Source organism: Mustela putorius, unplaced genomic scaffold (assembly GCF_011764305.1).
Source record: "Mustela putorius furo isolate JIRA1106 unplaced genomic scaffold, ASM1176430v1.1 tig00003853_pilon_pilon_pilon, whole genome shotgun sequence".
Taxonomy (NCBI): Eukaryota; Metazoa; Chordata; class Mammalia; order Carnivora; family Mustelidae; genus Mustela; species Mustela putorius.
The window spans coordinates 41,527,226-41,553,025 of NW_025422005.1; the positions used below are offsets into that span (position 1 = coordinate 41,527,226).

At 37.7% G+C, this 25,800-nt stretch overlaps 1 protein-coding gene across 3 annotated transcripts in view; it reads left to right on the forward strand.

Moving 5' to 3' along the window:
* The window catches only part of ZFYVE9 (zinc finger FYVE-type containing 9), a 202,779-nt gene that overhangs the window by 130,906 nt on the left and 46,073 nt on the right, over nucleotides 1–25,800 (forward strand). For all 3 annotated transcript variants that reach the window (XM_004774466.3, XM_004774465.3, XM_045064515.1), the window contains 2 exons: nucleotides 22,317–22,541; nucleotides 24,088–24,170. In XM_004774466.3, the coding sequence (XP_004774523.1) occupies nucleotides 22,317–22,541; nucleotides 24,088–24,170 (308 nt within the window). The remainder of the gene's footprint in view (nucleotides 1–22,316; nucleotides 22,542–24,087; nucleotides 24,171–25,800) is intronic.

A 25,800-nucleotide genomic window follows, 5' to 3' on the forward strand; every position in this document is an offset into this window, starting at 1 on the left:
GGGTTCTGGGGTGGATCTGTTGGTTAAATGTCTGCCTTCTGCTCTGGTGTGCTCCTGGGGTCCTGAGATCAAGCCCTGAATCAGGCTCACTACTTAGCAGGGTGCCTGCTTCTCCCTCTACCCCTCCCTCTGCTTGTGCTCTCTCTCTCTGTCAAATAAATAAAATCTTTAAAAAAAAAAGATGATAAAAATTTTTGGACTCAGATGCAAAATAATAGTCATTAATTTGGAAGCCTGGCATTGGACTTTGTATCAGCAGCAAGTTAGAACTTGCTAAGGCTTAAGGAAATACAAATTTTAGTACTTTACCTCATGTGGCTGTTACTATTTTATAAAGGCTGGAATCAAAGTTACAAGATAATCCTTTGATCATCATGTAAGAATATTTTTCTTTCAGTGGGTTAGGGATCATGATATTGGTACCTGGTAAAAAGAAGCATAATCATAACTTACTACTTGTTTCTTCAGTTAACAATATCTATATAATCGTAATGTAAATATTATTTATTTAATTTTCAGGTTTTAAAAACCACTGACATGAGCAACTTTATTATGGTTTCAAAATAAATTATAAATATTGTTTGCCTTCCCAATGTAAAAGTAGATGCATAGCTACTGGAAAAGACTAAGGATACTAATAAAAAGACATTATAAGTTGAGAGAGAAGAAATATATTTATGTGTATTATTTGGCATTACAAACTTAGCCTCCTCTGATTTAACAGAGGAGGTAAGAAGTGGTTAGTTTAGCTAAATTCTCATTATCATAACAGGAAGTTAAAAAACAATATCTGTGGTTGTAAATAGGGAAAGAGTAGTATAATAACTATAACAAATGAATAATAGAGATTGTCTCTGAGGAACAAGGCTTGGAAAGGGGAGTGAGGTTGACCAGGGTATTAAAATTATTTCTGTGTAGTACATGGTGATATTTTATAAATATATTAAAATCATAAATTATTTATACTTTCTTTTTAAAAAATTTTTTTAATTTTTTTTTTAAAGATTTTATTTATTTATTTGACAGACAGAGATTACAAGTAGGCAGAGAGGCAGGCAGAGAGAGGGGGAGGAAGCAGGCTCTCCGAGGAGCAGAGGGCCCAATGTGGGGCTTGATCCCAGGACACTGGGATCATGACCTGAGCTGAAGGCAAAGGCTTTAACCCACTGAGCCACCCAGGCGCCCTTCTTTTTTTTTTTTTTTTTTTAATTTTATTTATTTGACAGAGAGATCACAAGTAGGCAGAGAAGCAGACAGAGAGAGAGGAGGAAGCAAGCTCCCCGCTGAGCAGACAGCCCGATATGGGGCTCGGATCCCAGGACCGTGGGATCACAACCTGAGCTAAAGGCAGAGGCTTAACCCACTGAGCCACACAGGTGCCCCTATTTATACTTTCTGAATACAGTAATTCCCCTGTGGGATTCTGTGCCAAAAAAAAAAAAATTATCTAAATTGTAAAATATACTTTATACATGAAATGTTTATTTCAGCATTACTTAAATTTAACACAAAAATTTAATGGTAACCTAATGCCTAACTATAGGAGAAGATTTAAAACTGTGTTATACTAACTAGATGTACACTTTTTTTTTTAACACTTTTTAGCCATCAAAAGTAATATTTATGAATAAAGTGTAACAACACGGAAAATGCTCTTGAAGTAAGGACAAAAGCAGGATATAAAATTGCATCTTTAGTGTGATTATAGCTTATCCATAAAAGATTATACCTTTATGTCTTAGTCTTTGTGATTGTTTGTTATATTACATGAGGACAAGACAGTACATCGACAACTTACCACATACCTATGAAGTATACTTTAGTATTTACTGTGTCAGTTCCGAAATGTATAGGATTAATATGAATTCATTTAGAGCCTTCAGGCTATATAATACTCAGAACCTAAATTTATTTCCAGAAATGACTGGAAACAATCACTTTTCTCCCTGATTTGGATGGATTCACATATAAAAACTATAAATAGCGAAATGGCATTGGGGATCCAAGCAACTGTATATTCATGTGGGTTTTGAGGAGGAATTAGGTGCTAACGCATGGGAGGTTCATGAAAATCTTGTTCAGGGGTCCATCTTTTATTGAGTAGGCAATGAGGAACAACTGAAAAAAAATGAGTGACACAGGCAGATTTGCATTTTAGAAAGATGACTTCAGAAGCAATATGAAAATGGATCAAAGTCTATGTATCTGCTGGCAGGTAGAGCGAGTTAAGAAGCAGTTACAGTAGATAAACAAAAAAATATAGTGGATAAGCACTAGAATATTGCTTGACAATAAAAACAAACTGCTGATGCATACAACAACATGGATGAATATCACAGACATTGTGCTGAACGAAAGAAGCCAGGCACAAAAAAGTACCTATTATGTGATTCTATTTACATGATTCTCCAGAACAGGCAAAATGAGTCTGTGGTGATAGAAATTAGATTAGTGTTTGCCTGGAGTGAGTTGGGGTTGCAGGGGTTGCAACTGGCTACAGAGGGGCCCTGGGAATTTTCTGGGATTATATAAATATTTTATATAGTGATAGGGAGGGTGGTTACATGAATGTTTACATTTGTCAAAACCATATTGAACTATATACTTAAAGTCTCTGGGTTTTATAGCATGAAATTATACCCCAGTAAGATTGACTTAAGTATTTTTTTATTGAGATATAATTGACATGTACTGTTAGTTTCAGATGTAAAATATAATGATTTGATATTTGTATTTACTGTGAAATGATCACAGTGAGTCTAGTTAACATCCATTTTCAGTTTTTTTTTCTTGCTGATGAAAACTTTTAAGATCTACTCTATTAGCAGCTTTCAAATATCCAATAATGTTGCTAACTATAGTTCCCATGCTGTATATACACCCTCACTACTAATTTATCTTACAACTGGAATTTTGTACCTTTGACCTCTTTCACTGATTTTACCCACCCTCTCAACCCCCATCCTGTGTCTAGGTGTCCTATGGTTTTTTGTTTTTTAGATTCTGTATATAAATGTGAAATCATATGTTATTTGTCTTTCTCTGTCTAGCTTATTTTACTTAAAATAATGCCATTGAGTTCCATCCATGTTGTTGCAAGTGACAGAATTTTTTTTTTTTTAAGATTTTATTTATTTGACAGACAGAGATCACAAGTAGGCAGAGAGGCAGACAGAGAGAGACGAGGATGCAGGCTCCCTGCTGAGCAGAGAGCCCAATGCGGGGCTCAGTCCCAGGACCCTGGGATCATGACCTGAGCCAAAGGCAGAGGCTTTAAACCACTGAGCCACCCAGGCGCAGAATTTTTTTTTTTTAATGGCAGAATAATATTCCACAGTGTATATATACATCACATTTTCTTTATCCATTCACCTGTTGATAGACACTTAGGTTGTTTCCATGTCTTGGCTAGTGTAAATGATGTTGTAACAAACATGGGCTGCAGATCTCTTTTCAAGTTAGTGTTTTCATTCTCTTCAGATAAATATCCATAAGTGGAATTGCTAGATCATATGGTAGTTTTTTTATGTTTATTTATTATTTTATTATTTTTTTTCAGTGTTCCAGAATTCATTGTTCATGTACCATACTCAGTGCTCCATGCAATATGTGCCCTCCTTAATACCCACCACCAGGCTCACCCATCACCCACCTCCCCCTTTCAAACCCTCAGTTTGTTTCTCATAGTCCACAGTCTTTCATGGTTTGTCTCTTCTTCCGATTTCTCCCAATTCTCTTCTCTTCTCCATCCCCAGTGTCTTCCGTGTTATTCCTTATGCTCCACAAGTAAGTGAAACCATAAGATAATTGACTGTCTCTGCTTGACTTATTTCACTCAGCATAATCTCTTCCAGTTCCATCCATGTTGATAGAAAAGTTGGGTGTTCATCCTTTCTGATGGAGGCATAATACTCCATTGTATAAATGGACAATATCTTCCTTATCCATTCGTCCGTTGAAGGGCATCTTGGTTATTTCCACAGTTTGTCAACTGTGGCCCTTGCTGCTATGAGCATTGGGGTACAGGTGGCCCTTCTTTTCACTACATCTGTATCTTTGAAGTAAATACCCAGTAGTACAATTACAGGGTCATAGGGTAACTCTATTTTTAATTTCCTAAGGAATCTCCACACTGTTTTCCAAAGTGGCTGCACCAACTTGCATTCCCACCAACAGTGTAGGAGGGTTCCCCTTTCTCCACATCCTCTTCAACACTTGTTGTTTACTGTCTTGTTGATTTTGGCCATTTTAACTGGTGTAAGGTGGTATCTCAGTGTGGTTTTGATTTGAATCTCCCTGCTGGCTCATGATGATGAACATACTTTCATGTGTCTGTTGGCCATTTGTATGTCTTCTTTAAAGTGTCTGTTCATGTCTTCTGTCCATTTATTTATTTTTTTAAAAAGAGTTATTTATTTATTTATCTATTTGACAGAGAGAGAGAGAGAGAGGGAGATCGAGAGAGAGATCACAAGTAGGCAGAGAGACAGGCAGAGAGAGGAGGAAGCAGATTCCCTGTTGAGCAGAGAGCATAATACGGGGCTTGATCTCAGGACCCTGAGATCATGACCTGAGCCGAAGGCAGAGGCACCGAGCCACCCACGTGCCCCTTCTGTTCACTTTTTGACATATTATATGTTTTGTGCGTGTTGAGTTTGAGGAGTTCTTTATAGATCTTGGATATCAGCCCTTTGTAGTGTCATTTGCGAATATGCTCTCCCATTCCGTGTGTTGCCTCTGTGTTTTGTTGACTGTTTCCTTTGCTGTGCAGAAGCTTTTGTTTTTGATGAAGTCCCAAAAGTTCATTTTCACTTGTTTCCTTTGCCTTTCGAGACATGTCTTGAAAGAAGTTGCTGTGGCTGATGTCGAAGAGGTTACTGCCTGTGTTCTCCTCTAGGATTTTGATAGATTCCTGCTTCATGTTGAGTTTTTTAACCCATTTCCATTTTATCTTTGTGTATGGTATAAGAGAATGGTCAAGTTTCCTTCTTCTACACACAGCTGTCCAATTTTCCCAGCACCATTTATTGAAGAGACTTTTTTCCACTGTGTACTTTTTCCTGCTTTGTCAAAGGTTATTTCACCATAGAGTTGAGGGTCCACATCTGGACTTTCTACTCTGTTCCACTGGTCTATGCGTCTGTTTTTGTGCCAGTACCATGCTGTCTTGGTGATCGTAGCTTTTCAGTAAAGCTTGAAGTCAGCCAACATCATTCCCCCAGTTTTGTTTTTCTTTTTCAACATTTCCTTAGCAATTTGGGATCTCTTCTGGTTCCATACAAATTTTAGGATTGTTTGTTTCAGCTCTTTGAAGGATACTGGTGGAATTTTGATTGGGATGGCATTGAAAATATTGATGGCTCTAGGCAGTATAGACATTTTAACAATTGATGGCTCTAGGCAGTATAGACATTTTAACAATTATAGACAGTATAACAATTTTAACAGTATAGACATTTTATTCTTCTGATCCATGAGCATGGAATGCTCTTCCATCTTTTTGTGTCTTTTTCAGTTTCTTTCATGAGTGTTCTGTAATTCCTGAGTACAGATCTTTTACCTCTTCGGTTGGGTTTATTCCCAAGTATCTTATGGTTTTCAGTGCTATAGTAAATGGAATCTATTCTCTAATTTCCCTTTCTATTTTTTTCATTGTTAGTGTATAAGAGAGCAGCTGATTTCTGTACATTGATTTTGTATCCTGCCACATTACTGAATTGGGGTGGAGTCATTTGGGTTTTCCTTATAAAGTATCATGTCATCTGCAAAGAGAGAGAGTTTGACTTCTTCTTTGCCAATTTGAATACCTTTTATTTCTTTTTGTTGTCTGACTGCTGTTGCTAGGACTTCTAGTACGTTGAACAGCAGTGGCAAGAGTGGACATCCTTGTCATGTTCCTGATCTCAAAGGGAAGGCTGTCAGCTTTTCCCCATTGAGGATGATATTCACTGTGGGTTTTTCATAGATAGATTTTATGAAGTTGAGGAATATACCCTCTATCCCAATACTTTGAAAAGTTTTAATCAGGAACAGATGCTGTATCTTGTCAAATGCTTTTTCTGCATCAATTGAGAGGACCATGTGGTTCTTCTGTCTTCTCTTATTGATCTGTTCTGTCACATTAATTGATTTGTGAATGTTGGACCACCCTTGCCTCTCATGGATAAATCCCACCTGGTCATGGTGGATAATCTTTTTAATGCACTGTTGGATCCTACTAACTAGGATCTTGTTGGGAATCTTGGCATCCATATTCATCAGGGATGTTGGTCTGAAATTCCCCTTTTTGGTGGGCTCTTGCCTGGTTTGAGTATCAGGGTAATGCTGGCTTCATAAAAAGAGTCTGGAAGTTTTCCTTCTGTTTCTGTCTTTTGAAACAGCTTCAGGAGAATAGGTGTTACTTCTTCTTTGAATGTTAGGTAGAGTTCTCCGGGGAATCTGTCAGGTCCTGGGCTCTTGTTTTTTGGGAGGTTTTTGATCACTGGTTCAGTCTCATTACTAGATATTCATCTGTTCAGGTTGTCAGTTTATTCCTGATTCAGTTTTGGAAGCTTACAGGTTTCCAGGAATGCATCCATTTTATCTAGGTTGCTTAACCTATTGGCATATAACTGTTGATCATCTGATGATTGTTTCTGTTTCCTTGGTGTTAGTCATGATCTCTCCCTTTTCATTCATAATTTTATTAATTTGGGTCCTCTCTCTTTTCTTTTGGGTTAGTTTGGCCAGTGGTTTATCGATCTTATTGATTCTTTCAAAAAACCAGCTTCTTCTTTCGTTGATGTGTTCTACTGTATCTCTAGTTTCTATCTCATTGATCTCTGCTCTAATCTTGATCATTTCCCTTCTTGTGTGTGGGGTTGGCTTAATTTTTTGTTGATCTTCAGTTTTTTAAGGTGTAAAGAGAGCTGGTGTATTCTGGATTTTTCATTTTTTTGAGGGAGGCTTGTATGGTTATGTATTTTTCCTTAGGACTGCCTTTGCTGTATCCCATAGATTTTGAACCAGTGTCTTCATTCTCATTGGTTTTCATGAATTGTCTAAGTTTTTCTTTGATTTCTTGGTTAATCCAAACATTCTTTTTTTTTTTTTTTTTTTAGGATTTTATTTATTTATTTGACAGAGAAAGAGATCACAGCTAGGCAGAGAGGCAGGCAGAGAGAAAGGGGGAAGCAGGCTCGCCGCTGAGCAGAGAGCCCGATGCGGGGCTCAATTCTAGGACCCTGAGATCATGACCCGAGCCGAAAGCAGAGGCTTAACCCATTGAGCCACCCAGGAGCCCCTAAGCCAAACATTCTTAAGCAGAGTGGTCTTTAGCTTCCAAGTGTTTGAATTCCTTCCAAACTTTTTCTTGTGGTTGAGTTCCAGTTTCATAGCATTGTGGTCTGAGAATACACAGGGAGTAATCTCAATTTTGGTATCAGTTGAGCCCTGATTTGTGACCCAGTATGTGGTCTATTCTGGAGAAAGTTCCATGTACGCTTGAGAAGAATGAGTATTCTGTTGTTTTATGGTGGAATGTTCTGTATATCTATGAGGTCCATCTGGTCCAATGTCATTCAATGCTCTTGTTTCTTTATTAATTTTCTGCTTGGATGATTTGTCTGTTACTGAGAATGGCATGTTAAGATTCCCTACTATTAATGTATTCATATCAGTATGGCTCTTTATCTTAATTAACAGTCATCTTATGTAGTTACTCCAGTATTGGAGGCATAAATATTTGCAATTGTTAGGCAAAGGGTCTATCTTGGTGGATAGACCCTTTAAGAATGATGTAGTGTCCTTCTTTATCTCTGACTACAGTCTTTAGTTTAAAATCTAAATTATCTGATATGAGAATCACTGCCCCAGCTTTCTTTTGAGGCCCATTGGCATGAAAGATGCTTCTCCATCCCTTCACTTTCAGTCTGGATATATCCTTAGGTCCCAAATGGGTTTCTTGTAGACAGAATATGGACAGGTCCTGTCATTTTATCCAGTCTGCAACCCTGTGCTGTTTTATGGGAGGGTTTAGGCTGTTCACGTTGAGAGTGATTATTGAAAGAGACGTTTTTATTGACATCATGTTGCCTGTGAAGTCCTTGTTTCTATAGATTGTCTTTGTAAATTTTTGTTTTATGACACTCTTGGGTTCTTTCTTCTTTCTTTCTTTATTCTTTCTTCTCTTATAGAACCCCCACTTAATATTTCTTATAGTGCTGGCTTGGTGGTCACATATTCTCTTAAACCTTACTGGTCTTGGAAGCTCTTTATCTCTCCATCCATTTTGAATGTCAACCTTGCGGGATGAAGTATTCTTAGCTGCATGTTCTTCTCATTTAGTGCCCTGAATATGTCTTGCCAGCCCCTTCTGGCTTGCCAGGTTTCTGTTTACAGGTCTGACGTTATTCTGATGGACCTTCCTCTGTATGTAAGGAATCTTTTCCCCCTAGCCGCTCTGAGATCTCTTGTCTAAAATTATGATTCATCAGTCTTGTAATCAGGTGCCTTGAGATCGTTCATCTTGGGGGTTGATCTTTCTATCTCTAGGACACGAACATTGGGTCCATAACCCATATTGGGAGAATTTTCATGGAGAATTTTTTCAGCTATATCTTCTGGTCTTCTTTCTTTCTCCACCCCCTCAGGGATCCCAATAATTCTGACATTGAAACATTTCATGGCATCACTTATTTCCTTACTTCTGTTTTCATGGCTTCTAAGCTGTTTGTTCCAGGGCTCCTCCTGATCCTTTTTCTCTATCAGTTTGTCCTCTAGATCACTAATTCTATCTTCTGCCTCAGTTACTGTAGCTGTTAGAGTATTTAGATTAGATTGGATCTCATTGATAGCATTTTTGACTTCTTCCCCAGTGCCTCTCACTTCTGCCTTAATCGGATTCCATGTAGTCACTAATGGTTTTCTCCAACCTAGCCATTGCCTGGATAATTGTTACCCTGAATTCCCTTTCAGACATACTGTTTATGTCCATATCCAGTAGCTCTGATGGAGAGGGCACAGTCTCTGAATTTTTCCTCTGTTGGGTGTTCCTCCTCCTAGTCATTTTGGTGAGAGGTGGTTGAGGGGATGTGTAGCTGAATATATGAACTGCAATCCAGGCAGGGTGCACCCTGGAACGCTTCTGAGCAATCGGAAGCCACCACCAAAGAGAAAGAAAAAAGAAAAACAGAGAAAGAGAGACAGAAAAAAAAAAAAAAAAGACCCAGCCAGAATGGGCCCCAAAGGTAAGATATATAAGGTATACAAACAAAAACGGACGAACAAAAAGAGAAACAAAAAGTAAATGACAAGGAAAAAAAAAAAAGATCCCAGCCAAAATGAACCCCAAGGATGAGATTTATGTAATCCCAGAACAAAAACAAATACACAGAAACACTGACAGAAGAAGAAGATGGGAGGGTGGTTATAAATCCTCGATGTGGGCGAGGAAGGTTATTTTGATTCTTACTGGGTGTATCTTGATATCTTTGTTAAAAGACTCAACTTTCCAGAGATAAAGGGAGATTAAAAGTGGTTTATATATAGGGGTAGTATTGATTAGGAAAAGAGGATTACCTTGAAGTTTATATCTATATGATCTATATGTATATTAAAAAGAAATAAAATAGAAAAGAAAAAGAAAAATACAGGTATATGTATGAAAAAAGTTCAAGTTAAAAGGTTATTGTGGGGGACGCCTGGGTGGGTCAGTTGGTTAAGCAGCTGCCTTTGGCTCAGGTCATGATCCCAGCATCCTGGGATTGAGTCCCACATTGGGCTCCTTGCTCGGCAGGGAGCCTGCTTCTCCTTCTGCCTCTGCCTGCCATTCTGTCTGCCTGTGCTCGCTCTCTCTCCCTCTCTCTCTCTGATAAATAAATAAAATCTTAAAAAAAAATAAGGTTATTGTGGAATATGTTGTATTAAACCTCTAGTTGTAATGGTAAATAGGTTAAAAGAAATTAAAAAGGACAAGAATAGTGAGAATGAATCAAAAATAAAAGTAGTGGGATACCTGGGTGGCTCAATCAGTTAAGCGACTGCCTTCGGCTCAGATCATCGTCCTGGCGTCCTGGGATCGAGTTCTGCATTGGGCTCCTTGCTCTGTGGGGAGCTTGCTCCGCAGAGAGCCTGCTTTTCCCTCTTCCTCCTCCTGCCACTCTGCCTGCCTGTACGCTCTCTCTCTGACAAATAAATAAAATCTTAAAAAAAAAAAAAAGTAGTACTATGAAATATACAGGTTTTAGACAGTACTGGGAGCTAAATTGTTTTCCCCTGATATTGGGGTTTTACAGTTTTATGGGGACCCAGTGGTGGTTGTCCTCTGGTTCTTTTGCTCCTTCTTTTGGCTGGCTTTCTGGGGCAGGGGCCTGCCGAGTTGTTTTTCAGTTGGTCTTGCTTGGGTTGAGTCCTCCTGCTCCCTGTCAAGGGGCTGGGCTCTGTGGAAACCGGTTTTTCAGGCTTTTGTTCTCTGGAGGTTTTTGTTATTTGGCAGCTTTTTGTGGCTTTTCAGAGGTTTAGTCCGAAGCAGAGAACCCCGATGGTCTCTTGTGGCCTGAAGCACCCGCCTGTCCCTGCACCCCCGTGCCATAACTGTGAGGGATGTTGGTCTAGGGAGCCTGCTTCTGGTGGCTGCCTTTGCCCGGACTGCTGTCTGGGGTAGTTCTTTCAAGTCCAGGTTGGGAGTGTTCAGACTCTCTGCCGGTCCTATAGACCACCGGCTAGCATCCACAGGGAACACTCTCAGGCGAGGTTGGGGAGCATGTTTCAGATCCTGGTCGCACAGTGAACACGAATGCAAAAGGCTATGGTTCTAGAGAATGCCCACCAGACTCTCTTAAGCTTCGCAACCCTGGGGGCTCTGGGACCAGGAACTGGAGGCTCCTCTGCTGACAGACTTTCTCTGGCACCGGTGGTTGCCGGCAGTGGCCAATCTGGGTCCAGGGCTTAGGCCTGCTGGTGACTGCCCAATTCCACCAGTTGCTCTTTTTGAGTGCTTTTAACTAGACTCCAAGTCAATGCTTGTCCCCAATCACAGGGCACTTTTGTATTGGGGTATTTCTTTCCAATGGGTTGCTTCTGGTGACTCCCTCCTCCTTCTTTTTATCCTCTGATATCAGTCTGATCATTCCTAGTATGCTTTACCTGTCCGCTGGTGTCTTCTGCCCCTGTAGGGATTCAGAAGTGTATAATCCTATATCTCAAGCTGGTTTCATGGGTGTTCAGAGTGTTCTGGTAGATAATTAGCTCACTTCAGGGGACTGGTTGAAACAGGGTCTCCTACTTCTCTGCCATCTTACACAAAATTCTGTATTTATTTATTTAAAGATTTTATTTACTTATTTTAGAGAGAGAGTGTGAGGGAAGGAGGAGCAGAGACAGAGAGGGAGAAAGAGAATCCCAAGCAGACTCCACACTGAGTGCAAGGCTAAATCCGAGGAGCCTGAGATCATGACTTGAGCCAAAATCAGGAGTCAAGACACTCAACTGACTGAGCCACCCAGGGGCCCCAGTTCTATTTTTTATTTTTGAGGAACCTCCATGCTGTTTTCCTTAGTGACTGCACCAGTTTACATTCCCAGCAATGGTTCATGAGGGTCTCTTTTCTCTACATCCTCACTTACACTTTGTTATTTTAAAATTAATTTTCAAGGGGCGCCTGCATGGCTCAATGGGTTAAGCCTCTGCCTTCGGTTCAGGTCTGATCTCAGGGTCAGGATCGGGTCCTACATCAGGCTGTCTGCTCTGCGGGGAGCCTGCTTCCCCCTCTCTCTCTGCCTGCCTCTCTGCCTACTTGTGAGCTCTCTCTCTGTCAAATAAATAAATAAACTCTTTTTAAAAAATTAATTAAAGGGGCGCCTGGGTGGCTCAGTGGGTTAAGCCGCTGCCTTTGGCTCAGGTCATGATCTCAGGGTCCTGGGATCGAGTCCCGCATCGGGCTCTCTGCTCAGCAGGGAGCCTGCTTCCTCCTCTCTCTCTCTGCCTACTTGTGATCTCTCTTTGTCAAATAAATAAATAAAATCTAAAAAAAAAAAAAAAATTAATTAAAAATCTATTGTCAGGATCCAGTAAGAAATTAAATTATCAGGATTTAGTAAGGTAATTAAGTAATAGCAGTGGGAACAAAGAATATTGAGAAGAAATAAAAGACAGTGATGTGTCAGTTCAATAGTGTTTGGTAACTAGACGTGAGGGGTGAGAGGAAACAAGTCCAAGTGGCTTCAAATTTCTGACTTGGACATCCGAGTGGACTTTGTTCTTATTCATCAAGATAATAAATAGAAGAACAGATTTGGCAGAGGAGTGGGAGGCCGGTTCTTTGTCCAGTGTGTTGAATTCGAAATATTGACAACAGATGGTGTTATGTAAATGGACAATGAATATATGAGTATGGACCTCAGGTAGTAGATCTGAGATTTGGGAGACCTAACTTTTATGTGATTGTTGAAACTGTGGTTGTGAATGGGTTAGGTCCCTAAGAGGAGACTAGAGCTGTGACTGGAACTCTGAGAAATACCAACAAGGAAAGGCTGAGAATCATTGCATGAGTCATTAGAATATATGTTTATCATAAGCAGTTACTCACTTTTCAGAATTATCCTTATGTATCAGTAGAATTTATTTTGAACTATCAGATTAAAATGCAAAATTTCTACAACAAAATTACTTTGAAGTGGATAGTAAAATAATGGTGATGTCTAAAGTCAGACTATAACTCATGTAAGCTATTTTAAATGTCTATAATATAGATGGGGGCATGTGCATATATATCTGAGTAAATAGCATTTCAGAGGCATAAACAAGTGAGCCATAAGAGTCTCTCCTCAACTAGGAATCATTTCACACCTAATAAAATACTGGGACTAGGAGGTGTCTTAGATCATCTGCTACAAACTCTTTGTTTTTTAGATGAGGAAAATGAGAGGTGTTAAAGGTTTATCTAAATCACAGACCTAGGTGGTGGCATTTTCTTGATAGCTATTGGTTCGGTAATCCTTTTGGCTCCCAGATGCTGCCTGCAGTTCCATGGCTTCCTGGCTCCATGGATAGTTTACAACAATGATGTTTCCTTTCTTCCAAGTCAGCAGGAGTATGTCTCTGCCTAGATCTAGATTTATCAGCCCATACTGATAATCTCCCTACTGATTAACTCAAAGTCCACTGATTAATAACCTGACTTTGGGGGTACATTCCATTATATTCATAGGTGCTGCCATCACTCAAGGAGAGGGAATTAAATAAGGCATATTTACAGGAGGCAGACAGAATTCTGCCTCCCACACAGGATTTTTGTCCTCCCAAGCATGACACTGACCTGAAACATACTTTACTCATTTGCTATCTTCACCAGTCTTACTGTTGTTCCCTATAGTTTGTTTGCCTTTTGTTGTAAAAGAAAAATATGTTTTTATTTATATTTAATTATCAGTTCAGTATTCAATGTCAGTATCAAAGATCACTATCATTATTCAGTTCAATCAAAATTACTAAATTTGCCATTATATTTTCTCCATACCTGTTTTTTCAGTACCTTGTGTTTCCATTTGAACTTGCTTTTCTTGCTGAAATACATCTTTTAGTTCTCTTAGTGAAGCTCTGTGGTTCATAAACTCTATTAGCCTTTGTGTGTCTGAAATTTTTTTGTTTTGCCATCCCTCTTGGATAATTAATTGGTTGCAAAATTCTAGGTTAACGGATATTTTCCCTCCCTTTCCTCTTTGTTCCCTCATTCCTTACTTTCTTTCTTTTACCTCCCCTTAGCAAGTACTTTGAAAATACGACTCTGTTGTCTTTTGACATCTCCTTCAGTCTAGTTTTTTTTCCTTTTCTTTTTCTGCTCTTGGGCTTTTAGGATTTTCTTTTTATCCTTAATTTTGTGCAAGTCTGTTACAAAGTTTTCTGTGAGTTTTTATAGTCAGGTTTATTGAGGTATAACTTATACACAGTAAGATTCACCTTCTCAGACATAGTTTAGTGAGTATGGATGAACAGATACAGTCATGTAGCCACCACCAAAATCAGCATACACAACATTTCCATCATCTCTCAACCTTGCTTCATGTCCCTTTGTATTTATTCCCCTCCCCTTTGCATCTGCTTCTGGCAGCTATCAATTTGGTTTCATTCCCTATAGTTTTATATTTTCCAGAAGGCTTTATAAGTAGAATCACACGTTTGTATTGGTTTATTTCATTTAGCATAATGCTTTTGAGATTCATCCATATGATTGTGTGTATGTATGTATTGTACTTATACATTTACCTGCAATGTATGAAAAGTTTCAATTATTCTGGATCCTTGCCAGCACTTGATATTGCCTCTAAAAGAAAAAAAAAAACAACAACTTTATTTTTGCTTTTTTAATGAGTGTGTTGTGGCACCTCATTGTAATTTTAATTTGCATTTCCTTAATGACTAATGATATGAGCATTGTTTCATATGCTTATTTACCATCTGTAGCTCTTCTTTTGCCCATTTAAAAATGAGTTTTATTTGGGTGCCAGGGTGGTTCAGTGAGTTAAAGCCTCTGCTTTCAGCTCTGGTCATAATCCCAGGGTCCTGGGATCGAGCCCTACATCGGGCTCTCTGCTCAGCGGGGAGCCTGCTTCTCCCTCTCTCTCTCTGCCTGCCTCTCTGCCTACTTGTGATCTCTGTCTGTCAAATAAATAAATAAATAAAATAAATATTTTATTTTTAAAAAAATAAAATAAAAATCGAGTTTTCTTAATGAGTTTTTAGTACTTTATAAATTTTGGAGATAAGTCCTTTATCAGATAGTGCATTTTGCAAATATTATATTCCAGGACATGTGGCTTGTGTTTTCATTTTCTTAACTGTCTTTTGAAGAGTATAAGTTTTAAACTTTGATGAAGTCCAGTTCACTGGTTTTTCTTTTATAGTTTATACTTTAGTTTCTTAAGAAATATTTACCTTAACCCAAAGTCACAAAAATTTTCTCCTGTATTTTCAATCTGAAAGTTTTATAGTTGTTAACTCTTACATATAGATCTATAATTCATTTTGAGATAATATTTGCACAGGGAGTGAAGTGTTGGTAAGAACAGGGAAGAACAGGTTGGCAAGAACAGGTAAGAATTACCTGTTCTCTTCAGGATTCTTCTAGATGAACTAAAAATCATCTTGACAAGAGACAGATCAACAGGAGAAAATCAAATTTAATTCATACGTATGGGTAATCCATACAGACATGGAAATTCGAAAGACAGGCAAGGTGGGGTGTATATGTTATTCTGAACTAAGGAGAAGGAGTGGGCAGGGGTCTGGGACGTCAGAGGGAAGGAATACAATTCACTGAAAGATGAAAATGAGTAAATGTTTCAAATATTTTTGGGGCCACCCAGAAACAATGTGACATAGAAAACTTGGATCAAGGCCAAGGCCTGGGTAGATTCCTCCATATATGCCATACCTAGTTCATAGTATAATGTAATTATATTGTAGGTAGCTCTCTTCCCAGACCAGGTCCTTTATTTAAATTTTTTGTAGGCAATTGTGTGGAAGGTAAAGAACTGTTCCTAAATCTGCTGGGTTTTAATAGGTTTTTAACTCAAATTAATCTTCATGGCAAAGTGGCCCATCTGAGGGGCAGCCTGCCCTTGGCCCCTACAGAGGTACAGAGGTAAAGCTCAGAAGTTTTTTGTTTTGTTTTGTTTTTTTTGTTTTCTTATGGACATCCAGTTGTTCAGCACAATTTGTTAAAAAGACTATCCTTTGCCACTGAATTACCTTGTTACTGTTTTTGAACATTAGTTTGTATTCTGTGTATAGGTCTCTTTCTCTATTATTCCATTGATCTGTATGTGTACATATATGGGGATTTAGTTTTATTTTTGCTACCTAGTGCCAAAAGTGTAGTTTTGATCTCAAAATACACTTCTTTCTTTCATTTGGAAAATTCTTGGTTATTATCTCTTTGAATATTACTTCTCTTTCATTTCCAACATTTTCTTCTTTTGGAACTCCTTTTTCATGTTGGAACCTCTGAAATCAGTCTTTATCTCTGAACTATTGTTTGGGTAATTTTTCTTTGCCTTTTGTGCTGGATCCTGGAGTACATTCTCTCTTCAAAAAACTCATTAAGAGGAATATTAATGTGAACTGATTAATATTTACATGGACATAATAAGGTTACACTGTTATTAATTTTCAGCTTTTAGATTTAACTTTGGAACAAGGCAAGAAGATAATTAAAATTATAAACACTGACTATAGATATTAACCTTGCAAGTGAAATCATTTTTTTAAAATTTTTAAAATTTTTTATGAACATATAATGTATTATTAGCCCCAGGGGTACAGGTCTGTGAATTTGCCAGGTCTACACACTTCACAGCACTCATTATATCATATACCCTCCCCAATGTCCACAACCCCACCACCCTCTCCCTATCCTCCTCCCCCCGGTCACCCTCAGTTTGTTTTGTGACAGTAAGAGTCTCTCATGGTTTGTCTGCCTCCCGATCCCATCTTGTTTCATTTATTCTTTTCCTACCCCCCAAACCCCGCACATTGCATCCACTTCCTCATATCAGGGAGATCATATGATCTTTCTCTGATTGACTTAGTGTAATAATTTTTATCTTTGAAAAATGCTTTTTGTTCCCTTCCAGTCATTTGTAACTTAATGTTTGTAGACATGTTTATCTTCTCTCAGAGGTTCTTTGGGTATCCTAAATCTAATTCTGAATTGAGAGTATATTTGTGTAACATAGTAATGGGTATGAAGACCCAATTGAAGCTACTTTAAACCTTCTGGAGGTTTCTCACTACAATTAGAATAAACTCCAAATGCCTTTGGTTAATAAGATCCTATTTGATTTAGTCTAAAGATTTCTTTGACTTTATCTTTTACTACTCCTTAGTTGCTTTAGCTACATTGATCACCTTTGTGACCTTTGAACCCATCAAACCCATTTCTAACTATTGGCTTTTGTACTTACGTTCCTAGACCTGGAATGCTCTCCTTTGTAGATCTTAACTGGTTGGTATCTTCTCTTCATTCAGGTTTGATCTCAAATATTTCCGCCTCAAAGCATTTTTCCCTGACCCTCTTAGCTAAAGAAGTGTTTTGTCCTCTTTTCCTACCAGTCTTTTACATTACCTTCCTTGTTTTATTTTCTTCAAAACATTTATCTCTAACTTTACTAACTGATGTTGTTAATTTGTCTTCCTCCTTTAGAATATAAGCTCTGTGAGGGCAAGACTTATCTCTCTGGCTCAACTCTGTGTACCAGCCTTTAGAACTAATAGTCTGGCACATTGAAGAAGCTTAATAAAAAGAACCTGTGGATTGAAGGAATCAATAAATTGATATGATGTCACTAGGAAGTATTTTGTTTGTCATTTTGTGGAGAAGTACCTGGAGGCAATGAATCCTGAGAGAATGCTTCTATTAATAAAAATGCCATACTTCTTATTCCTGACTTCTTGTTCCCATTGGGACTTGGAAACAAGAGTAAATTCTATTGAGGTCAACCTAGGAGTGTTTCTGAGACCCCAGTGTCTCCGATCCTTGAGAAAGAAATACCAGGGGTCACTCATGCAGATTACTTGGGAACTTTCTATAATTTAATATCTTTGAAAAAAAAAACTACTAAAATCTTCCTTATTTTGTATCTTTAAATTGTAGTCACCTGGGTTAACCCAGATGAACTTTTGGTTAATTTAAATTTCTTATAGAGGGGTGCCTGGGTGGCTTAGTTGTTAAGCGTCTGCCTTCAGCTCAGGTTATGATCCCAGGATCCTGGCATTGAGCCCCGCATAGGGCTCCCTGCTTAGCGGGAAGCCTGCTTCTCCCTCTCCCACACCCCCTGCTTCTGTTCCCTCTCTTGCTATGTCTCTCTCTGTCAAATAAATAAGTAAAATCGTCAAAAAAAATAAAACAAATTTCTTATGTAGATTTATCAACAGGCAAAATAAGTTTTGCCTAAATGTTTTATATTACTAATGTGTCGGTTATTAATAAGCTGCAATCATTTTTGAATTTTATTTTTATTAATTTTATAATGTCACTAATAAAATTATAGGCCTCAAATACAATGGAGTTTGATTTTTTATTTTTTAAAATGGAGGTTTATCTCAGTCTAAGAATATTGGTTCCTACTCCCTATTGACTTAGAAAGAAATGTATTTAGATATTTTTAAACCACCATCTCTTGCCAATTTTCCATCCCCGCCAAGTATTTAGAAGAAAAATTATAGGTGGATTAGAGAAGAGGCGAAAAAAGAGATTTTAAAATAGTAGTCTCCTAAAGAATATAAGTAATTGATAAGACATGTATTAAAAAATGATAGGTATCCTGTAAATATTTGTGGAATGACTGGGACTCTATCAGGTATTATGCATCTTAGAAAATATTCTGCTAATATGTGTATCTTTATTTCTTTTTTGGACCAGTATCACAATATATATCCTATGGTAAATGTGTAATTGATCTATCAATGTCCAGTAATTGTTTCATATTTTAGTGGCTTGCTGATATTTCTCATGGCCATAAAAATTCACTGCTTATAGTCTTTAGTATTACTGAAGTAGGTCACTTTTTTAGCTTTAAAATAGGAAAAAAAAAAAAATGGGACGCCTGGGTGGCTCAGTTGGTTAAGCAGCTGCCTTCGGCTCAGGTCATGATCCCAGCGTTCTGGGATCGAGTCCCACATCGGGCTCCTTGCTCCGCGGGGAGCCTGCTTCTCCCTCTGACTCTGCCTTCCACTCTGCCTGTGCTTGCTCTCGCTCGCTCTTTCTCTGACAAATAAATAAATAAAATCTTAAAAAAAAAAAAAAAGGAAAAAAAAAAGTTTCCTAAACCATGTGTTTCCAGGGAAGGAGGAACTTCATTGGTGTTTTCATCATCATCAATAATTTTCTTGTATTGTTTTTCCAGTTAAAGATTTTATATCATGGTTTGGATTTTCAGTCTTTTTTTTATAATTAACTGAATCTTTTTGGTAAGTTAAATTTAGTTTGTATCTTTTTGAAAAGGAGCCGTGGTATTGCTGCTTTTGCAAAGTAATTTTTCGGACAATGAGAAAGTAATATGGACTATTTATGAAGAACTGATTTAAGACTAATATCTAGTATTTATTTATTTTATTATTTTAAAAGATTTATTTGAGAGAGACACGAGTGTGCATGCTCAGGGTGGGGCAGAGGGAGAAGGGGAGAGAGTCTTAAGCAGACTCCCTGCTAGGTATGGAGCTTGATGCGGGGCTCAGTCTCACAATCCTAAATGCTTAATGGACCGCACCACCCAGTTGCCTCTCTAGTATTTTTTGAGCACTCAGTATGTGCTAGGCCATATTTATTGTTTTATGTGTACTATTTCATTTGTTCTCGACTACAACTCTGTGATTCATACTGTTCTTGTCCCCATTTTACATATGAGCAAACTGAGAGGCACCAAGGGTCTAAGTAACTTGCCGAAAATCAAACACATAGTTGATTAGTGGCTGAACCCAGGTTTGAATTCAGCTGTGTCTTTTCTAAATCCTATGTTTTAAAAAAGCTGTAAACTGCCTTTTGAACTTTTTGAAGTTACATGGTAAATCTTACAGATGCTTTAAACTGAGGAAATGACCTTTTCTGAAATACTCCTGCTTAACTGTAGTTTACTGTCTTACAAAGAACACCAAGGGACTATCTACATTCTTTTGATACTTTGAGGTTTAGTTATATGTTAATATTCACGATATTACTATTTCTTAAACCATTTGTTTGGAAATTGTCCATTCAAGTTAGTTGTGAGGATAAACATGCTTTGAAACAAAAGGAAGCTGTTGCTAGATACAAAGTTGTATTTGAATCGAATTTGAAGGTGGCTGTAAGCACTCTGAAGAACAAAGTTAAAATTCCAAATTTAAGATGGAAAATTGCAGATTACTACATGTATATGTATATATTTTAAAGATAGTATGATATATGGAAAGACTAGGAGATTGAAGATCTGCTTTCTAGATCTTACTTTGCTGCTTATTTTATCTTGTGTCTTTTGAGAGTCACTTCACCTCTACTCCTAACCTTCAGTTTCTTTACCTATAAAATAAAAATCCAGAACTTCAGAGAAATGACACCTGCTGTTGATCTGATGATTATCTGATCAAAGTCATGGGAAATTGCTTTGTAAGCTATTGATATAAAACCTTTGATATACTTGTCAGGTCATTTAAGCTCAGAAGCAAGAATTTTTTTCTTTTTTATTTATATGGATTGCATAGTGGTCTTGGGGCATATAGAATTAATTCAGTGGATTCATTGTATTGAATGCTTCCATAGTGAAGTACATGTATAAACAAATCTATAATAGACTATATGAGTTCAAGAGCCCCAGATTAAATTTTCAATGAAAGCCTGTCTTTGTCAAATTCTCATACCCAGTGTTTTATTTTTGCTGGTATCTATACCTGTGGAATGCAACTTGCTTATAGATAAGATGGTATGTAACAATCTAAATTAAATCACTCACTAAGATTGATAGAGACTTACCTTAAAAAAATATTTTTGAAGAAAATAGATGCTTACAGGATAACATATATTTTATAATATAAAGGGGCATAGTGAGGAATCTGCATGTGATTGAGACAGGGAGGAGGAGGTTGTTAGGTGGTAGAAGCAAAAAGGTAATATCTGGAAAAATAACCAGTAATAGATTATCCAAACATAATCCAGTCTCTAATAGGGCAATCCCCAAAGGGATGATGAATGAATGTGTTGAGCGCAAGGCCAACATAGTTTTCACCTTTGAGTTGTATGCACTAGGCCAGTCTAAAGAAACATAAACATTATGCTCTCATTAGAACTTTAGAGGAATGATACTGTGTACTGTACATTATGGATGGAAACAATATCTTCCATCTCTTTTGCCTCCCATTCTTCTCCTCCCCCAGATTAAAAGATGAAAATTGATACAAATCTTATTCTAAAATCTTTGATAAAGCAAAGATAAAACTATAATACTTGGCTGATCATTATATGTATATGTAAATTATAACAATAATAGCTGCGAGTTTTTTGAGAACACATTGTGTGCCATGATGCTGTTAGGCATTTTGGAGAAATTCTATCATTTATTCTTCACAACAGGTCTGAAATTTGTAATTTTACCCATTTTACATAGCTATACTTATCCCCAAATCACATAATAGTGATTGAACTAGTATTCAAACCCATACCTCTGTGACTCCACAATCTGAGATTTTTTTTTTTTTTTTCCCAAAATACCATACGCTTCCTGGATATGGGAATTTGTTTTGTTTTGTTTTTATAGATCTGGCCCAGAAGATCAAATGTGCAGCCAGATTTGGTTAATCCTGGGGCAAGAGTACTGCCCATAAATGTCTTTGGCAGATGATGATGTTCAGGTGAACATGGCTCTCAGCCACAAAGCTTCTCCACGTTTTGTGGGGAGTTGTTTCCATCACTTGTGGACCCTACTATCAGCATAGCTTCCTACTTCCCTCAAGGAATCAGTGAGCCATCATTGAACTGTTCTGTGAACAGACTCTAGTTTTCCAGGAAAGTAAGCGTTAAGTTTGCTGATGATGATTTCTGCATTTGCTGTTACTGCTTTCAGAAATATCAGAAGACATTTACACATGTCTAGGGAACCTATCTACTGTTACGAGACAGCTCCTGTTGGGAAGTTCTTTTGTAATTCTAAACTGAGGAAAATGTCTTCCTAATGAAAGGCTGATTTGTCACTGTTTCATGTAAAAAAATTTGAGTTAGGAAGTGCTTAGTCAAGAGCTTTTGCAGCTAGAAGAAAAAAAACTAATATGAATTTAAATAAACTCTACATTATGATTCATATTTGTCTCACTCACAAATCCTATGATACTACCTTCTCCATAAATTTTCTTCCCTCAATGTCTCATACATAACTGTACTTACTCTTAATTTGTTATGTTCATGAGTTGATTTTATTCACCCAATGAGATTGTAAGCCCTGCAAGAACAGGTACCTAGTAGTAATGTTTTTTTAAATGACTTTTGGGGCAGTAATTCTTACCCCGAGACTTCTAATTTAGACAGTAGAGCTGTCCAGTCTAAGGAAGGCATCAATATTTTTGGCTTTTGGCTAGGTAGACTTCTACAGTGTGATAACATAAGCTATTTCATGCTCACCAGAGGCCCTGATAACATTGGAAAACAAATTTTCATTTAATAAATACCTTTATTTAAAAAACAACATTATAAACATGTCTTTCATAATGAAAGTTTGGGAATTAGTGTTTGGCCATGTCTGGCCCAATGTTAAGTATTAATGATTACTAAGAATATGATTGATTTATTGATAGAATAATTAATGAACTTTTTGTTTTAGGAAATGTTGTGGGCAACTTGGGACATTCCTTCTTCAGTCAGAGTTTCCTTGGCAGTAAAGAACATGGTGGATTCTTATATGTGACATCTACTTACCAGTCACTGCAAGACCTAGTACTCCCAACCCCACCTTACTTGTTTGGGATTCTCATCCAGAAATGGGAAACTCCTTGGGCTAAAGTGTTTCCCATCCGACTAATGTTAAGACTTGGAGCTGAATATCGACGTAAGTAGTAAAATAGCTTCTTCTATGCTATATAACCAAAATGTGATGGCTAAATAAAGGCCTGAGATAATCAGACCCCCACCCCCCAGTGATAGTCCAACAGAAGTCTTTTGAAGTAGCTAAGCTAAATTTGGCCATTGTCTTTACTTATTTTAGCTTTAATGGTAAAGACTAAAAATCTCAAAATTGGAAGTTAGTGATTAATACCTTATAAACTTAAGTTCATCTTCAGAAAAAATGTATTGGACTTTAACAAGTAACCTTTTACAGTATCTGTAGTGAACTTTTTTTTTTTTTTTTTTTTTTGCTATTTTGTTGGAAAATAGTTATGACAAAGTATATCTTACATAACATAACAGGTACTGGAAACTAGTGGTATAGCGATCACTTTCAGTTGGTAAAGTGAGCAGTAGAAGAGCTTCCTTGCCCATTGTGGAAGTCATACAACTAAGTTATGAGGTTTCTTTTAAGACATTAAGGCTTAAATGTAAGTTTTATTTTAAACTATATTTTTACTTGATCAGAATTCCTGTGGTCTAGGAATTGGGCCATTTGAACAAGATTCTTAACTCTGTGACTTACTAGCTCTGTACCTTTGGGCAAATCACTTAATCTGTCAGTTTCTTCTGAACTGGAAAAAATAATACTTGCCTTTTACGTTATGTAAGATTATTAAAAGGATCAAATGAAATAATGAAAAACTATTTTATGAATCATAAAATAATATATGCTTTCAGCAAGTCAGCTTCATTCTTTCACTTATTCATTCAGTAAGAATTTAATAAAGGCCTACTATTTGTAACAAATCCTGCGAATTTAGAAATAGTTAAGACATGGCTACAGGTTCTTAGAAACTTTTGTAAGGAAGACATACAGAAATCATGATTACAGTAGTATTATTGTATTAAAACACATGTTCAAAGTTAACCAAGTTCTCTTGGAGTTCTGAGATGGGCCCTAACTTCACCAAGAATGAAGGAGTTGGATAAGGAACATTTCTTGGACCAATTTACTTCTGGACTGAATTGTGAAAGAGGCATATGAATCAGCTAAATGAAGTAGGGAAAGGAAAGGGTATGTATGCAGAGGAAACATGTTATCTTCCTGTCTTGTACAGGCAGTTCACCCCCTAACATTCAAAGAGTAAGCCAAATAATAGGCCACCTCATGTTTGGCTGTTCTAAGGAGAATCCTGGTGGGGAGGTATATAAGAGTGAACACAGAAGAATTAGGAAAGATTTGTTTCCCCAGATCATATTAATCCAGTTTGAAGAAGAGTGCTTCCTAAGACTTTGTAGTTCATTTTTAAGACTGCTGCATCAAAAGGCTTATTCGGGTCATCAAAAGACTTAACTCTGGTATGGTTTGTAGAAGGCTCAGAATTTGTCTTTGATGCTACCGTGCTAAATACTTTTGACCCCTAAATTTCATATGATCTAAAACAGCTATTCCATTTATATTTTGAAAATTTTATGAACCCTGATGTCTCTCTTTTACCAAAATATTAAGCTGTCAGACTTAGTCTCATTATTTCTCATTTCCATAGTTTATCCATGCCCACTCTTCAGTGTCAGATTTCGGAAGCCATTGTTTGGAGAGACGGGGCATACCATCATGAATCTTCTTGCAGTAAGTTGGAGATTTTTATTGCCTTCTTTCTTACTGGGGTTTGTACAAAAGAAGGAAGAGAGGGATTTCATTTTTTGTTAATAGCCATATCCCTGCCACTTCAGGCAAGTGGAGATTTATGCTGTAGGAAAAGAACAACATATATATTCTCTGGAAAGTATATGGTGCTTTGGAGTGGAAATAGTACAGGATTTCAGCTCTTTGTTATACATTTGCTATCGAAGTTACCTTGCAGGATTATTTTGAGGTCTAGAGGTAATGTATATTTAAAGCACCTAGCATTCTTGTTTTTATTTTAAGTGTACCATATCATCCCAGTGTCCCCTTTGTCTGTATAGCTTATTGTTTAGCCCAGGATAGCTCAGAGGTTTATTCAAATACCTTAAGCAAATAAGGTATTCATTCTTTTCTGATGGATTTGTGTGTAGGTTGGGATTCAAACTTTATTCTTTTCCTTTCCCCTGGGCTCTCCCATGTACTTTTGCTCTTGCACAGCCTCTGACTCTTTTGACTAAGGATATTGTTTGGCTTGGGCCTGCTAAGGCCTTTGCTGTACGTGTGCATAGACCAAGGTCAATCCTGGGTATTTGGAGAGTTTATGAAGTTTGCTATGGTTTTCTTACCTCCCGGAACCTTTGTTAAATCTCTGCTATTCTGCCTGGTTGTTACTTTCCCCAAATAGGCTAACAACCTCAAGCTAACTGAGCTGCTGGCCCTCAGTTCCCGCTAGCCACTGAGATTACCACTGCAGCTGCTCCCACTCCAAGTAAGATCCTTCAAGTAGCAGAGCTGATGTTTCCACAAACTATCTTGAACCACCTGAGAGGGCTAGGGTGCAGCCCCAAGAAAGATCACAGACTCAGCTCTACTATGCTTGCTTGAAGTTCAGTAGCTTTCACAAATAAACACAGCTCAGCATGTTGTATGCCTTTGGTCTAACTCCAGAACATCATAGTGATTGTTTTTAAAAAACTATTTACCCAGCTTTTTAGTTGCTTTTTAGGGGGTGGATTTATTTCCTTACTCTGTCTTGCATTTGTTATTATAGCTTTTACTATGTTTTAAAGAGATTTCAGTAATAAGAAAAACTTTTTTTTTTTTTTTAAAGATTTTATTTATTTATTTGACAGAGATCACAAGTAGGCAGAGAGGCAGGCAGAGGGTGGGGGGAGCAGGCTCCCTGCTGAGCAGAGAGCCCAATGTGGGGCTCAATCCCAGGACCCTGGGATCATGACCTGAGCTGAAGGCAGAGGCTTTAACCCACTGAGCCACCCAGGCGCCCCAATAAGAAAAACTCTTGTAGCTTTACCTGTGTAGTTGCCATTTTCAGTGATCTTCATTCCTTTGTGTAAATCTGTATTTCCCTCTGGTGTTGTTTTCCTTCTGCCTGAAAGATTTCCTAACATTTATTGTCATGTGGATCTTCTGGTAAGAAACTTGTTTGGTGGGGTGCCTGGGTGGCTCAGTGGGTTAATCCTCTGCCTTCAGCTCAGGTTGTGATCTCAGGGTCTGGGGATTGAGCCCCGCATCAGGCTCTCTGCTTCTTCCTCTCTCTGCCTGCTTCTCTGCCTACCTGAGATCTCTCTCTGTCAAATAAATAAAATCTTTAAAAAAAAAAAAAGAAACTTGT